This window comes from Urocitellus parryii, chromosome 3 (genome assembly GCF_045843805.1).
Source record: "Urocitellus parryii isolate mUroPar1 chromosome 3, mUroPar1.hap1, whole genome shotgun sequence".
NCBI classification, from domain to species: Eukaryota; Metazoa; Chordata; class Mammalia; order Rodentia; family Sciuridae; genus Urocitellus; species Urocitellus parryii.
In genome coordinates, this window is record NC_135533.1 from 201,771,319 (window position 1) to 201,788,927 (window position 17,609).

The 17,609-nt window shown below is 42.6% G+C and overlaps 1 protein-coding gene across 1 annotated transcript; it reads right to left on the bottom strand.

The window, feature by feature from the left end:
• Window positions 1-1,283: 1,283 nt before the first annotated feature.
• LOC113183538 (putative serine protease 46) lies at window positions 1,284-16,928 on the bottom strand. Its single transcript, XM_026389867.2, has 5 exons — window positions 16,844-16,928; window positions 13,106-13,283; window positions 12,742-13,001; window positions 11,754-11,917; window positions 1,284-1,547 (listed from the first exon to the last, which is right to left on the bottom strand). The coding sequence occupies exons 1-5, from the start codon at window positions 16,926-16,928 to the stop codon at window positions 1,284-1,286; spliced, it is 951 nt and encodes a 316-aa protein (XP_026245652.2).
• Window positions 16,929-17,609: the final 681 nt, after the last annotated feature.

Genomic DNA, 17,609 nt, shown 5'->3' on the forward strand with positions numbered 1-17,609 from the left:
ATCTGGTAAAGGTTTGGTGGTTCAGTGATGCAGATGGGTAATACCTTTTAAGTAATGCTGGGGATCCGAGAAGCTTTGGTTCAAAGCTATCGGGAAACTCCAGACTAATAGAAGACAAGGTGAAAGCTTAACCAAGCCCGGACTTTCTACATGTGTCAGGGCCTGCAGACATGGGAGGCACCTGAGCAGCCCGTGCATTGTTCCTGAGGTAGGATAGAAGATCTAAGGACAAGTAGAAAGGGAAGGAAAGAGGGACTGTAGTTTTAAATCTAAAAGCCCCGTGAACACCCACCTTCACTCCCAGGCCTATGCCTCTATTCACATGTCCTGAAATTCCTTTCTATGCTATAAGTCAAGAACCTGTCAGGGCTGAGTGAGGTCCCCTTTTCCCTTCGGGAGACCTCCTCAGATCCCACACTGGTGACACTTCAATCTGAAAAGACAGCGAATGCCCTCTGGTTCCCTGAGGGGAAAGGTGGCTGGCTATTCTGCATGTGAGGCCAGCAGGGTTTGAAGGGCCCCTGCTACCTCACAGGGCACAGGGCTCTCTCCTCTCCTGCTGGCTAGTTTGAGCCAGTTTCCTGCTATCCGGAGTCTGATGGAGGTTACTGAAGCAGCTCAGAAACTCACACAATCACTTAACATCCTACCACGCACTCTTCTGTCATCACCCACCCCTGCCAGGGAGGGAGGACCTGGTCAGGTTGTGCAGACCTGTAGGGGGACATAAGGAGTGGGAGAGGCCGGTGGGTTCCAGAGCACTGTCCACAAGCACAGGTCTGTGATCTGGCCACTGTTTCTGGGGAAGAAGCTAGCCTTCATAGGAAGGCCTAAGAGAAAATTCTTCTTATTGACCCAGGGGAGGGCCTCAGGATGGAGGGGGTGCTGGGGTGACTAAGCAGTGGTTCCGGCTCCTATGTGGCAGAGGAGGAAACTGCAGCCAAAAGAGGGGAACCATCATGCCAAAGTCACACATTCCAGCATAAGACAGACACGGGAAGAGGCTTTCAGGAAAGGCACAGTTTGATAGAGGACAACCAGGCCTGCTATTGGTGAGGAAGTTTCTAGAGGACTCTGGTCAAAGGCAAGAAGAGGCAAACTCAGTGGCTCCAAGTTCAAGAGCATCTTCATTGAACAGCTTTAAAGAAATAGTAGGTCTAGGGTTCTCCCCCAAAGTCACTCAATGATGATGTCTTATTCAACTTTTGGTCTCCACTTCTTCCCCAGGGCAGAGTAGAGAAGAGAGAGAGAAGCCGCAGGAGTCTTTATCCTAGAAACACCACTCACAGGAGCCACAGGGAGCCCAAGGAGACCAGCAGGATACAGCCAACGAGGAAGGGAAAGCTCAGGATGGTTGCGCCATCTCTGATGGTGCTGGCGAACCTCAGGCCAACAACCTGCTTATTGATCCAGCGGGTAAAGTGTGGGGTGCTGGTGTAGATGCCAGGGTAGCGATGGCGCCCACCACATCGATAGCTCCAGCTCACTATCCCCATCTGGATCCAGGTGTTGTTCAATTTGCAAACAAGAGAGCTGCCAGAGTTCTCCTGCAGAGGAAAGAAAAAGAGGCCTGAGATGGTAGCAGGAGGCCCCCTGAGCATGAACTGGAGTAGGCTTGTGCTGTCCCCCAGGATGCAACTTGGCTATGAACCTGCTCTAGGACACATGAGCTCAGCACTGGCCTCTCCATTATCCTTTAGCTTTATCCTGCTAACTCTCTGATCATAACCCCCAGGAGTTTCCCCTTAAGCTCTGGTGGGCCTCCAAAGTGTCCTCATTGACCTTCTTTCCTACAATCCTGCTCACAGAATGAGCTCTTTGAAATGCAAACCCGCTCCCCTCTTTTGTGCAAAAATGGGTGCACAGATAAGGATAATGTTACAAGGATGTATGTTAAAAGATAAGGCCTGTAATTTCTGGTAATGGTGGGTTTCCTAAGGTATTTTAAAATTTTCTTTACGTTCTACTATAATGTTGGAAAAAAAAAAACAGCTCTTTTTTTTTAATGTAATGCATACCAAGATTTACTGGACTTAATCTAAAGAAGACTGCATAAAACACTTAAGGAAAAAATAATAAAGATCTGCCTAAGAATATAACAGAAGACCTGCATTAGTGCACAGCTATGCCACTCTTCACAGATGAGACAACGGAATGTAAAAAATTGTCAACTCAGAATCTGATTTCTTGTAATATAGAGGACAAGATACCCTAATGGACTTTCTTGCTGGATATCACTAAAACAGTGAGATTTTTAAAAAATGATTATTTTATGCATGTGAGGCCAGCAGGGTTTGAAGGGCCCCTGCTACCGCACAGAGCACAGGGCTCTCTCCTCTCCTGCTGGCTAGTTTGATACATGAATGAGCTGACAAGAAAGTGAAGACTCTTCAGAGCCCAAAACCTATGTGGGAGCTGGAACCCAGAGGGATCAGTAGAGCCCAGAAGATGGCTTTTGCCCCAAACCCAGTGAGGCTGCACTTCAGTTTCATAGCCTTGTTCTTGGATGCAAGAAAGGCATAAAAGAGAGCCAGGAGGGGTACCTAGGAGGAGAGCTCTTGCAAAAAGCTACACCTCCACAAAGGATTACAGCCTCAGAGGAAGCATGAACTGGAGACTGCTTCTCAGGTGAATGTGGAACTCGGGTTCACACCGTCTGAATGATTCAAAAAACCTAGCTGAGAGGGGATGTCACTAAAAGTCGTTCTGGGCTGGTCATACTCTCAGGCACCTGGCAGAAACAAACAGATTCTGTCGGGAGGAAACTACTTTTCAAGCCACCCCTCAAATAACAGCCTACAGAAGTTCCTGGCTCCTCCAAATACTGCCTAGCACACAAGGAAGCTGAGGCCCGGAGAGCCCTCACCAGCAAGCAGAAAAGCCCAGGCAGTGGGACCCTTCCAGGTGAGACCCAGGAACCACCACACAGAAGCTGCACACGTCTCTAAGCTGCTGTTTCTTAGGCAATGTGGTTGGTGAATAGATGGTGGTGGTTTTATTCTTTCTTCTCCACACATATTTTAGAAGTATTCTTTTGTTTATATGAGTAACAACAATTAAAAATGATATGTCAATTCTTACGTTAATCCCTAAAAAATCAAGCAATTTCAATTGAAATAAGAGCAGGAATTTTTTAGGAACTTGACAGTCTGACTCTAAAATGATATTGAAGGATAGTAGTCCATAAAGTATATGACAGTTTTGAGAAAGAAGAGAAAATTGTGTAGGGTTGGGGGCAGTTTTCATCAACCAGACATATGTGTGTGTGTATGTGTGTGTGTGTGTGTATATATGTGTATATATATATATATATATATATATATATATATATATATAATTTTTAAGATATTTTATTTTAGTTGTAGATGGACAAAATTTATTTATTTATTTATTTAAATGTGGTGCTGAGGATGGAACCCAGTGCCCCACACATACAAGGCAAGTGCTCAACCACTGAGCCACAACCCCAGCCTCAGACAGATTTTTTTTTTCAAAGTTTCTCATTATAGAAACTGGGTAGGATTGTTTTTGTAAACATAAAAATATACCCATGGGGCAATGGAGAGCCCACAACCTGATGCGCAGGCCTGAGGGGACTTGACGTGTGTTACAGAAGGTATCGTGTCTACTGGAAAAAAGGACTCTGCCGTAGATGGCAGAGAAGTTGGCTCACCAGATAGAGAAGGAAAACGAAGTTGGATCCTCCAAAACATGCTCTGGAGGAATTAAAACTCTAAATGTGAAAAATGAAATCGATGAAGCTGAAGCATGGGGCCAAGCATGGTGGCGCAGGCCTGTACTCCCAGGGACTCAGGAGACTGAGGCAGGAAGATAGAAAATTGGAGGCTAGTCTTGGTATCTTAGCCAGGCCCTCAGCAACTTGGCAAGATCCTGTCTCAAAATAAAAAAATAAAAGAGCTGGCAATGTGGCTCAGTGGTAAAGCTCCCCTGGCTTCAATCCCTAGTACCAAAAAAACAAAGAAAAAAAAAAACAAAGAAAAACCATATAGGGCCTTATCTTGAGGTGAATTATATATAGATATATAGACATAATTGGGTGCAGGAAAGACACTATATATATGAATGAAGGCTATCTTTGGTGAAGGACACCAAATATCATGGAAGATGGATGATGGATTAAGATGGGGTATTTGCTCTCTGACAACCAGAGGTCATTATCTAGCATATCTAAGGAACTGGTAAAAATGTCCAGTTGGGAAGAGAGCTACAGGAGAGACCAGGGCTCTCGCTGCCAGGAGATACATCTCCCTGGCCTGTGGGTAAGGCAGGGTTCACATCAGAGGAAGGAGATGGGGGTACATGAAGAAGAAATCATTTCTTGAATCAATTAGGACTTTTAATAGGACAGGTATTTAGTAGCTGAGAGTAACTAAAAACTATGAACTCTGCTCAAAATGATGATTGGATGAGGAAGGAAGATTTGACTGTCACTGGGCATGTTGAGGGAGGACTATGATGATTTCAAAGAATAAAACCATTTTCAATGTGAATATCCTAACAAATTGAGATTCCTCAAGAAATTAGAAGAGGTGATATGTAGCACAATATCATTTGTGCAAATGATATTGAGCAACAGTATTCTTCAAAGATTCAGACGTCTTCAAGGATGTGTATTGAATATATCTGAGTAGAGAGCCTTTGGAGAGGAAGCTGAAGGAGAAAATCAAACCTGTAATCATCAAGCCTCCAATTACAGTATGGGGGGTCCTTGCCTGACTGTATGATCCCCTGGACGCTAGGGGCCCAGAGAAAAGAGTGAAACCCAGAGAGAATAGTAGAGAGACAGACAGAGGGGTGGACATTGTATGTGAACAACCTCCTACCATAGCAAAATAAAACCAGAACTCAGTTAACAAAATATGAACAACCCCATCAGAGGAAAATAAGTTTCAAAAGTATTAAATTACAAACAGAATTAAAATCTATAATTAGAATATTGAAACACAAGAACACTACATATTGCAAAGCCATGGGCCTAAAGTGAACAAAGTTTAGCTCTAGTCTAAAATGCATTTTTAAAATTAGAGCATTATCTTTATACAGAGTATTTAGGTTCCTTTTGACTGGAATTTGATTTCAGTCCCCATTCCCCCTCCTCTTCCCTCTTCTCCTCCCTCCCCTAAAATATGTTTAACAAAACAACATATTACCCAAGAATGACTCCTCAAAGAAAGACATGTCTATGTGTTTGTTTTTTTGTTTAATTATTGCAGTGCTAGTCCTAGAACCAAGGGCCTTGCATATGCTGGGCAAATGCTCTACCACTGAGTTATACCCCTATTCCTTTTCATTGCATGGTCGATAAGTTGTCCAGATTAGCCTTGAACTTGAAATCCTCCTGCCTCAGCCTCCTGAGTTGCTGGGTCTATGAAGTTTCCCAATCAACTTCTATCCAATATCCAAGGAGATATCCAATTTATTTCATTTCAAATGCTCCAGAACATGGGCAAATATTTTTCAAGTGAAGCATACATAGCCCTGATATTTTAACTCAAAAAAATAAAGGAATAATTATTTCCTTTACCCATCTTAAAGAAGAGCCAGCCTCACTGGAGGGGGGAAAGAAAAGGTTCTGTAGATCATTTGGCATGGATTGATGGACTGTGCTACTCGGGGCTGCTTGTTTGCTGAGGCCAGTACTTTTCCTGGGCCTGACATTATCTCAGGGTCCAGCACACAGTGTCCATTGGATATAGTAAATTAAACCCAGCTATTAGGCTTTTTAGGATGTCAGAAACCTTAAATGGTCTTACCAAGTGCAAGATGAAAACCTATGCTGTTGTTTCACTGAGACTTCTGGGAATAGTTTAAATATTGCCTTAATGTAACAAGAATGTGTTTATGCATTTGTTTCTTTATGCATTTTGTCAAATATATTAAAACTCTATTTTTATAGCACATATTAGCTTATAAACTTTATTCCAGACAGGTGAGGTGGCACAAGCCTGTAATCCCACCAACCCAGGAGGCTGAGGCAGGAGGATTGCAAGTTTGAGGCCAAACTCAGCAACTTATCAAGGTCCTAAGCAACTTACTGAGACCCTGTCTCAAAGTAAAAAGTGCTGGGTGTATAGCTCAGTGATTTAGCACCCCTGAGTTTAATTCCCAGTACCAAAAAGAAAAAAAAAAGCCTTTATTCCAAGAGGCATTTTTTTTTTTTACTTGTAAAAAAAATGTTTCCACATAAAGAACAGTATTAGAGGACTAGAGGACTTTTCTGTCTCTTATGTCCAGGATAATAAGGACTTCAAAGCCAAAAAGTTTAATTCTAAATGTCTAAAAATGACATTATGAATCTAAATTCAACAGAAGAATGAAACAAAAGTACATCATGACCAAGAAGGGGCGATCTTGGAACACAAGGTCAGTGGCGTGATGAATGTGCCCAGAACCTGGGGTTAGAGCAAACAGTCATCTTGAAGGCTGCTGAAAATGTGTTGATAGAGCAGAACATTTACTCCTGAAATAAAGCACCACAGCACAACAGAGAGGAACCGCCCTCTCCTCAACAGATTATATGTCAAATTAGACCATGAAATGCTTTTTGGTAAGGTGTGAGAACACTTGAAGGTCAGTGATGAGCAAAAGCAAAGCTGTGATTCCAGGAGGTTTGGGGGAGAGGTACCCAAAGCAATGAAAAAAGTAAAAACCATAGAAACGTGAAATCACGACTAAATTGCAGGCGAGGAAAGCTCTAGAGGGTCCATTGAAAACTCAAATGTGATTAGAGTTCAGCCAGTTGAGCTCCAGGATCTAGGGGATGGAAATGGCAGGACAGTTCTGGCTTCACTAAGAACCAGCCATGGACACTGATGTTAACTCACTTTTGAATGTGCATTTATGGGTCAAAATATAAGATGACATATTAGTCAGCTTTTTGTTACCACAAAATACTTGACACAGATTACACATGAAGAAAATGTGCTTTTTTTTTTAGCTCACAGTTCTAGAGATTCAAAAGCATGGTGTCTGCAATGACTTAGTTCTGGTGAGGGCCATGGCCAATGGCAGATGGCAATGGTGGAAGTGTGATTACCTCTCAAGCCAGGAAGCAGAAACAGAACCAGGGCTGGTTTGTTCCTCTTTTTAACAATCTCTTCAAAGAACTCAAGGGGTTGCATGAGAATTACCTTCCAAGAGAATGTGTCCAATGACCTAAGATCCTGCCATCAGGTCTCATCTCTCAAAGTTTTCACTATCTCCCAATAGCTCCATGCTGTGAACCAAGCCCCCCCAACAGGATGGACCTTGGGGGAACACGGACTATATCTAAACCACAGTAGGTGACCAGTAGCAGAATGACATATACATATGTACTTTCTAAACCACTGAAGAAGTGGATCAGAGGGGGGAAAAATCAACCCAAAATTCAAGATGGGGACAAAACCATAAAACAATCTTCCTGATAAATAGATTAAAGGACAGTCCTCAGGTATTTTGGAAAAAAAATAGCACCAACTTTTATAAATGCAAGCAACCTACCTAAAATTAAATGACAACGACTCATGAAAGACATCAAAGGTTCTGGAATAGAGTTCTGGACATTGCAATTAGGCAAGAAAAAGAATGAAGAGGCACACATATTGAAAAAAGGAGGCAAATTCAGCACTATTTGCAGATATGTCTCTGGGCCTACAAAATTAATGAAAATCAACTAGATCCAGGAAGGTTGTTCATTACCAAGTAAATACACAAAAAATTAATATAAAAATGCAATGAAAAAACATATTGCTCACAATAAGGACATAATATATAATAATTAGAAATAAACTTAAGAAGCAGTTTGCAATAGGATATGAAAAAGCTATAAACTCTTGCTTTTGGGATATAGAAAAAAAGTAAAATAAAAAGATAGTTTGCCCTCAATTGATCTATCAATTTCCACAAAAAGTTTCCAAGTGATTTTCTTTTTTATGTTATTCTAAAATCGTTTAATTAGAATGAATATCCAGGTAAGTTCTTTTTTTGTTTGTTTGTTTATCAGGGATTGAAAGCAGGGGAACTTAACCACTGAGCCACATTCTCAGGCCTTTTTTGTATTTTATTTAGAGACAGGGTGTCTCATTGAGTCACTCAGAGCCTAAGTTGCTGAGATTGGCTTTGAACTCGAGATTCTCCTGTCTCAGCCTCCTGAGCCACTGGAATTACAGGCATGCATCAGGGCAACCGACCCAGGTAAATTCTTTAAATGAAGAATAATGAGGGAATCTCTGCCATACCGCAAACAAAAATAATTATAAAGCTACAGTATTTTTAAAAAATTGGTGGTGGAATATGGATGAGGCTAAAGGGAAAGAAATGATCAAAATGAGATGTGAATTTAGAATATAATAAAGGGAGCATTTCTAAATTTTACCTAAAAACACTAATGTTCAATGAAAGATGTTTATATAGGGGCTGGGGATGTGGCTCAAGTGGTAGCGCGCTTGCCTGGCATGCGTGCGGCCCGGGTTCAATCCTCAGCACCACATACAAACAAAGATGTTGTGTCCGCCGAAAAACTAAAAAATAAATATTAAAATTCTCTCTCTGTCTCTACCTTAAAAAAAAAAAGAGTGCTATGGTTGTGGTAGAGTGCTTGCCTCACATGTGTGTGGCACTGAGTTCAATTCTCAGCACTGCATACAAATAAATGAATAAAATAAAAAAAGAAAGATGTTTATATAAACTGGCTATCCATTTGGAGAAAAATAAAGCTGGATTCCTTCTCTCAATCTTCCAGATAAATAAAAATTAAAGTATTTAAAGAGATAAATTAGAACATAATGAAAAAATGATTACAAAAGGTATTTCTGAGAACAGAAAAAAATAAACTCATCAAAGGAAAAAATGATAAGTAAAAATAAAAATTTATATAATTCCATGGGGGAAAACCCACATTGAACAAAAAGGGTAAAATATTGTAGAGCATTTTACAAAGGTTGAAACTTCCAGTGCCCAGAGTTTTTTGGTAGCTTTTAATTTTGAAATAATTTGAGACTTACAGAAAAGTCACAAATACACTCTTTTCCCCCTGGTTCACTAATTGTCAATATTTTACCAATATTTGTTTTATAGTGTCTATTCATACGTACATATACATATTCACATAAATATAAATGTTTATGAAGCACTTGAAATTAAGTTGGAAAAAAACATGGCTCTTTTGCCATTAATTACTATAGAATATAATATTCAGAGTTTATATAACCCAATAGAAACAAAAGGAGTTCAATATGAGAACAGGGGGAAAAGGCAGGTAAAAGTAAAATGGTATGTTGGACAAAGTGATTATTTTATTTGAACTCCCTTTATCCCTTTAAATTTTATTTAGAAGCAGAGTTTTTTTCCCTGATCCCAGGTGGGTAAAAACAGAAATGTTTGCTCATTATGATTAATGTGATCCTAAGAGCTATGATTATATCACCACATAAACATCTCAATTCAGAAATCAGAACTTCCATTTCCATGTAATAATCACAATGTTGGACCCAATGTAAAGTAAAACTGCTATCTGGGGCTTTGGCCAGAGGGAGGGAGAAGTCAACACTGTGCTCTCCTTTCCCCACCTTCAGCTCCCCTCCTCCCATCCAGTCCTGCTAACCTTGTTTTCTGAACCTGCCAAGGTTAAAGCATCAGGAGAAAGACCTATCATAACCCGAGTCCAACCCTCCCCCCCACCCATATGATGTAGCCATATAAGAGAAATACTATTCAGTAATTAAGGAGATGAGAATATATTTAAATATATGGACATGGAAAGAAATCCAAGATATATTGCAAGTGAAAATTTAAAAGTTGGGGAATAAAAACTATATACTTAGGTTTTGTTAAAAGTCAAATCCAGGGGCTGGGGTTGTGGCTCAGTGGTACAGTTCAATCCTCAGCACCACATAAAAATAAATAAATGAAATAAAGGTATTGTGTCCAACTACAACTAAAAAAAAAAAAGTCAAAACTAAAAAAAAACTTATTTAAGATATTTGTGTACAGAGAGTATTATTAGGGATATAAACTAAATAATCTTAAGTTAATTAATAAGTTAATTTTATTTAAGTTAATTAATTAAAGTTAATTTTAAGTTAATTAATTTTCTAGGTAGTTTGATTATAGGAGAATCTAATTTACATTTATGTGTTTCTTTTTTTAGAAATAAAATGTGTGCATTTCTTTCCAAATCACAAAACAAATTTTAAAATAAAAGTGGAGATGATGGAATCACAACAGTACAAAAATTAAGAGATACATTCAAAGTTCAAATCAAGGGTAATTTCACAATCATAATTACATCAAACACAGAACAAGAACAATTGAACTTTTTTGTTCGAGCAGGTATAAAAAGACAACCAAATCACACCCAAGAAAAGCAGACAAATTAATAGAAATGGAAAATAATGAAATGAACATTAAAAAATATAAGCCAAGAAGTTTTGGTATGTTCCACCTAACTGATACTACTACAGAAATAATTTTATGACTACTAGGAATTTATGGAAATCAAAAAAGGCTACATATCAAGATTCATAGCACAAAGCTAAAGCGGTATTTAGAGGTAAATTTATAGCCTCAGATACTTGCATTAGAAAGGAATAAAGAAAGGCCAAAAGTAAATTATCTAGATTAACTCACAAAGTTAGCCCCTGGATCTATCAAAGATTGATGAGACAGCTTACAGTCAATGCAGGAAATGTTTTTTGGTTTTGTTTTGTTTTGTTTTAGTGACCGCCACTTGGAGAATTGGTAGTCCATGTGAGGAAGTAAATGAAAATAGTTCCCTACCTTCCACCATTCACAAATAATGCCACATGCATTCAAACTGTGGAAACTGAAATTTCCAAAATTTTTGGAACAAAAGATAGAATGGAACTTGGGAAAAGGAAGGATTTCTTTTTTTTTTTTTAAGAGAAAGAGAGAATTTTTTAATATTTATTTTTCAGTTCTTGGTGGACACAACATCTTTGTATTTGGTGCTGAGGATCGAACCCAGGTCGCACGCATGCCAGGCGAGCACGCTACCACTTGAGCCACATCCCCAGACCAGGATTTCTTAAATAAGACACAAAAAACATAAGCCAGAAAGGAAAATATGAAATAGTTGACTATAATAGAATCTAAATGGCTTCTCAGCAAAGGACAGCATTAAAAGTGAAAAGACAAATGGAAAGCTAGGCAAAGGTATTTGCTATACATAGAATTAGCATCCAGAATATAAAGCTAGAAAGACAAGAAGAAACATGTACAAAGTATATGGGAAGCAATTATTAGAAGAGGAATCACGAAGAGTGAATACACAGAAAAATGTACAACCACACTAGGAATTGCAGACATGCACAATTGGGGAACCGTTTCTCATCTATCATAATGGAAAACACTTTACAGTCTGATGATACCCAAAGCTGGCAAAGATATGGAGCAACGTGACTCAAACACTGCTGAAAGATTATGTATCACATTCTTTTCAAAGAACCGCTTTGGAAAATAATTTGGCAATCAGAATTAAGATGAAAGAAAGTTAATACAACCTATGAGCTTCCATGCAAGAGGCAAGATGCATGTGGCTAATGTTCAGAAGCATTAAAATGACCTGAGAAGTACTACCATTATTGCCATCATTGTGGTCAGGGCACCCCAATTTATGGATGGGAAACTGAGGCTCAGTGGAAGGAGGTTTCTATTGAGTCTTCCAGGGCCAGGTGGTGAGGAAGGCTTGACCCCAGAAAACCTCCTCCCTGCCCCATCCACACATTCCACACCTGGCAAGTGTCTGAGCCCAATTCTGAGCTGGCACACAGCATGTCATCCCCGATGAACTGCTTCTGGTCCTTGGAAAGGAGGAACTGGTACCGTTGATTGCAGAAATCATTGTGTATGATCCTGACAGCCACCTCCTGAAGACTATAGGGGGACTTTTGGGCCACTGAGAAGAGAGAGAGAGATCTTGCCTTGTCACCGCCTCAGCTTTTTGGAATATTTCCAGCTCAGAGTTGCCCATGTACACTACTAAGAAGCAGGCCATTTCCTGGGTTGGCAATTTACAAAGGCCTCCGCTTAGAGCCTGATTATTGAAAAGTTCCCAGCTCATAAAGAGCTGGGACATCATTAATGGACATCATTACCCTGGGTACATGTATGATTGCACAAATGGTGTCACTCTATTTCTACAACCAGAAAAGTCAAAAATTGTGCTCCATTTGTCTACAATGACTTGCAGAGCATTCTGCTGCTCTATGGCCACCTGATCAGGTGGCACACTCTTGAGCTCAGATGAGACGCTCCTGAAAGGCAGAACCCCATGAAGGCTCCCAGAGGCTCCCAGACATTCAACTTCAGATAGGACCAACAGGGGTCAGATCTCTGGGAATTTTGGGTGCCTCAAGGTAATCAGAGCACATATGACTAAAAAGGCCTTCTCAAGGCCTCAAGACCTCCTGAAATCAGGGACCTGGAGACCTGGAGACACAGAGCCCCATTCACAGCCAATAATTAACTTCCTGCCATGCTGCAGGGTCAGGACATTATATTGGATTTCGACTGAGGTTCACGCAGGCCCTTGTCTTTTTTGCACTAGAATACTGTGTATGTCTATGTTTCGAGGAGTCGGTGACAGTATGTGGCATAGTAGGTGATCAGAAAATGTTAGCAGAAGGTGACTGAGTGAATAAAGAAATGAACAAATGAGCCTGTGATGGGGTTGTGCTCTGCAGGGACAGGTGTCTTGGGACTTCTCTCACCTGCACTCACCTTCATCCTTTAGGCGTCCCCACCCAATGGTCCAGCACATGGAGCCGATGATCAGCTTGAAATGGACAGAAGGGAGGCAGACAGGCTGGACAAGGGGGGACCAGTTGACAGCATCTTTGAGCTTCATGAGGGCAATGTCCTGGGACATAACATTGCTGTAATTTTCATGGATCACAATGCGAGAGACCAGTAACTGGGTGGTGGCATCTGGGCGTTGCTGGACTCCTACCTTCACAGAGTACTTTGTGGGGTCCTTAGATCTGCAGGGCCGGGGTAGGAGGCAGATGGCTGCAGCAAGGCCATGCAAGGTCAGTGAGACTGGGGCTAAGCACAAGGCCACCCAGCCAGACCCCCTGCGACTGACCTCTGCAGGCAGTGTGCAGCTGTGAGGACCCACTGTTGGTGGATGAGGGAGCCACTGCAGATGTACACTCCCAGGAACAGGATGCTCACTTGCCATGGCCACTTGCCCACCTCCACCAGCCTTCCTTTCTCCACCCTGCAGGAAATGTTGGTTTGACCGCAAGTCTGGAACCAGGCCCCTAAAGAAAGAGGTGGAGAGGGGGTAGCGAAGGGCAACCCTCACACCCCTGGATGCAGCTGACTGGGGAAAAAAAAAAAAAAACAGCTACTGCCACATGCACATGTAGGGAGGGACCTTTCCCATCACCTCAACCAAAGACCAAAATGCTCCACATTATAAAGAAAACCCCTGAACAGTGGGAACTAGACAACGCTTTCAGGGCTTCTTATGAGCCATCACCCCAGGACTCATACATGTCCACATTTCATATGAATAGATGACTGGGGGACTTAAAGGGGAGAAAGACTCATCAGAGGGGTATGCTGTCAACCAGGGGGTAGGTGGCGGGGTACCAGTGAGTAGGGTTGCCTGTCAGTTGTGGCCAAAAAGAAATGGATAGTTAATGTTGTATTGTAAAACTCCAGCTCACCTTGACCTGGACTACAACCTGGAGGCATGGTCCTTGGGACCATGCAAGAGAGTGAACAGAAACTCTGAACCAAGGGTTTTGAAACTGTCCTGTGACAGAGGTGATGCCCCTCTAGAGAACTCTCGGGGCAAAGATGCCAATAGAGATAGCCCAGTTTCTATTGTTCAGTAGGACGCTCTGTGCCAGCCACAGAGCTATTCAGTTCTTAACCTTGAGTTTTAGACACCAGCTCCTTGGGGTGCGGGGAGGGAGGATAGAAAGATATGGGCTCAAGCTGATAATCATAAGCTGCTCATACTCATGACCTTGGCTCTATTTGCCTTGAAGAAACTTTTCCACAATAATCCTTTAAATTAAAAAAAAACTTATATAATAAACATGCTGAGCTTGCTTGTGGTCGGTCTTACTCCCTTCAGAGGTTGGCTGAACCACCAATCCCCAGCTTTTTCTCTATTTATGTGTCTGTTTGTCTCTTCTCCATCCCCTCACTGCTCGGTCTGGTTATCTCCCTGGAATTAAAGGCCATGCCTGCAGCACTGGCCCATTCCCTTCTTGCTTCTCACTGACCCAAGGGCAGGGGAGGGGGAGAAGAGGCTGCACTGAACTAGAAACGAGATTGAGGTTTTAAACAGGACTTGCCTGGGCTGATGTTTTTATTTGTTCTTTTTAGGTATAAATGACAGTAGAGTGTATTTTGACATATCCAACATACATGGATCATAACTTCCCATTCTTGTGGTTGTACCTGATGTGGAGTTATGCTGGCTGTGTATTCATACAGGAACACAGGAAAGTTATGTCCGATTCATTAATTCATTCATTCGACTGTCTTTCCTATTCCCGTCCCCCTGGACTGATTTTAAATAACTGAACTTCATAAAGGGTAAGAAAGGGAGAAGGTTTGGAGACACAGATTACAGAAAAACGAAAAGGTTTCTTATTATAGGCTGCTGTCAAGACTGGCTTGGTCAACGAAATATTACACACCAAAACGGACGTCTCACAGAGGCAGGGTGGGACACACTGCACACTCACAGACTGTCGTGGCCTCAGAAAGTTTGTTTCCCTGGCCACATGGTATGCAGAGCTGAGCAGAACCACAGGACCCTGCAGCCTCTGCCGAAGCTTGGTTAGCCTCACCTGGAGGAGTCCCAGGTGGTGGAAGGGACAATAATAAACAGACTAGGCTAATAACAAAAGTGACCTGTGCATTTTAGTGGAAATGTCTACTAGCCCTGCCCCCACTGAAATCCTTCAGTGGGGGGTCACAAACTGCTCTGCTTTGGTGTAATTTGAATGTCCCCTCAATATGTAAAGACTTGGTCCTCACAGTGGCACTATGGGAGGTGCTGTGGGTCTTTAAGAGGTGGGGCCTTGTGGGAGGTCCTTTGGTCACTGGGGTGTGTTCTCAAAGGAGACTGAGAGACCCCCACCTGACTCTCTTCTCTCTTTCTCTGCTTCTTGGCTTGAGATGTGAGCACTCACTCTGGGACACTAGCTCCTGGAACAGTCATCTGTCACTCTTGCCAGAGTACAAAGCAATTCTGCCCATCCCACCCTGACAGACCTTGGATTTTGAACCTCCAAAACTTCAAGCTAATTCAACCTCTTCACTTCATAAGTAGGTCATCTCAGGTATTTCCCTGCAGTAACTCAAAGCTAACTAATACATAGGCCATTGAGGTCTGGACTCCTTCATACGGTGTGTACCAGGCTCTTGTCACTAAGGTACATAGACAGTTCCCTTGCCACAGACTTCCACAGTTGGATGCTTTTACCCTTAACCTTCCATAGGAATCTACAGGCACTCCATGAGCCCCCAAGACCACGCCACAGAGTACTGTCTTATCTTACCTGCTTAATGCTCCATTCTTGTCCATGTCCCTTTCCACTGTCTGTCCTATTTTCTGTCTCCCACAGGAGAAGCCATGTTTCTGGTCCTTTTCCTACACTATGGTGGTTTTTGACTATACCTATTTTGTCTCCAATTACAGCCTGCCCCAATCAAGACTGCTTCACGTTGGGAGGAAGGTGAGGGCTTCCAGAAGCTTGCTGGTTTCTTTCTCATAAAGTTAAGGCCCAGAGAGCCAGAGTTCTGCAGGAAGAACTTCACCACTTACACAGTGACAGCTCTAGGTAGCAGGGCTGGCCTTTTCCCCAATGCTCCCTGCCCTCAGTAGGTTCCTAGGTCTTAACAAACACCCCCTCCTTAGAACTCTTGTCCAGGACTGAGCTGACCTCCACCTCCATCCCCAAATCCTTATGCAGAATTTGCAGGATCTGGCCTGGAGATGGATGCCAGCACCAAGGACAGAAGACAAATCTGGTGGAGCCATGATGGATTACCTGGGAGTATAAGATGTTACAAATCAAGTTGGTCCCAGGCATAAAACTGCCAGTCCATACATGGCAGAAAGTTACTCAAACAGATCCCATGACAAACCTTGTCCTCCACCTCTCCTTGGAGGTCCAGAGTCAGAAAGCAAGGTCACTTTTAAGCAGGACTATGTCATTTCTCACACTCACACTGGTCAACCGAAGGCATGTATTGGCCTTGTCACCTCCATCTCCATAAAGTCAGCCAGCAGACTAAAGTGGTAGTCTCTTAGGATAAGAGTCCAGAAGTCTTCTTTCACTTGGGGTCAAACTTTTCACTTCCAAAGAATCTTTTGAATTCCGGTGTCACCTGAATCCTGTATTGAATCCTGGCTCCACCACTCTCAAGCCGCAAAGGTCTCTCTCTGGGCCAGGGTTCCCTTCTGTGGAATGGTGTCCCCAGGACACGGGTACTGCCTTATGAGCCATCTCACCAGTGCCGATCTAGAGTGAGTGGACACTCCCTTGGCACCCTGCCATTGTCACAGGTCCTGGTTCTCCCAAACAAGCTCATCTGTCCCATGGGTATTAATCTCTTCCTCCATTTTTGTTCCCTCATGTGCTCATGGTCACCCTAAAAGTAGGAACTGGCCCAACATCATATCATATGGTAGGTCCCCATGAGGTCACAGCCCACACCCATCCTCTCAGTCTGCTGAGGATGTACACCTCAGGATATAGACCTAGTAAGGCCCTCCAGGCACGAGGATAACTGACATAGGTGCCCAGGCAGACAGACCCCTTCGGCCTCCATCCACACCTTGAAGCCCTACCTTCCACAAAGGGCAGATTCTCAAGTCGGGCAGAGAACAATGCAGGTCTGATATAACCCCGAAGATTCCCTGGCCCACATGCCATGGCAAGCCAATGTTTGGCCCTTACTGTTTCTTTTGATGGAAAGTGGGGACAAGGAAGGCGGGGCATCTCCATTGTATGAGGATTCTAGAATTCATGGTTTATTCAGGACAGCAGAACATGGGTTTCTGCCCCAAGGTTGGGCTTTTCCAGCTGCAGTAGCAGCGAGACTCTGAGAAGGAGACTGGATGGTCACGGCAAGGCCCTACCAGGGCCATGAGGTGATGTTGCTGTCAGGAACCTTCCTGGAATGGTACTGCTGGTGCCCAACACTGAGCCCAGACAGAGCCCCTAACGCAGCTCTCAGCATGACCCTGCTGCCCAGCCTTGGCCTTGACAATACCTGGGAAAGAGCTCTCTACCGGGGCCCAAGCTCAAGACCTTGCTGGCCTCTCCCTTATCCTTTAGCATTATCCTGCAACTCTCTGACCATTACTCTCAGTAGCTTCCCCTTAAGCCCTGGTGGGCCTCCAAAGTGTCCTCATTGACCTTCTTTCCTACAATCCTGCTCATACAGCGAGCTCTTTGAAATGCAAACCAGTTCCCCTCTTTTTGTGCAAAACTGGTTGCACAGAAAAGAATAATGTTACAAGGACATATGTCAAAAGATAAGGTCTATAATTTCTGGTTAAGGTTGGTTTCCTGGGATTTTTTTTAAAAAAACTTTCTTTGCATTCTACTATA

Bases quoted from the DNA above. Each gene is read 5' to 3' on its own strand.
- LOC113183538 (XM_026389867.2), bottom strand. From the start codon at position 16,928: ATGGCATGTGGGCCAGGGAATCTTCGGGGTTATATCAGACCTGCATTG. The intron at 11,918-12,741 runs GTGAGTGCAGGT...CTCTCTTCTCAG, and splicing joins GGGACGCCTAAAGGATGAAG to TGGCCCAAAAGTCCCCCTAT. The intron at 1,548-11,753 runs GTGTGGAATGTG...TTTCCTCTGCAG, and splicing joins TGGGCTCAGACACTTGCCAG to GAGAACTCTGGCAGCTCTCT.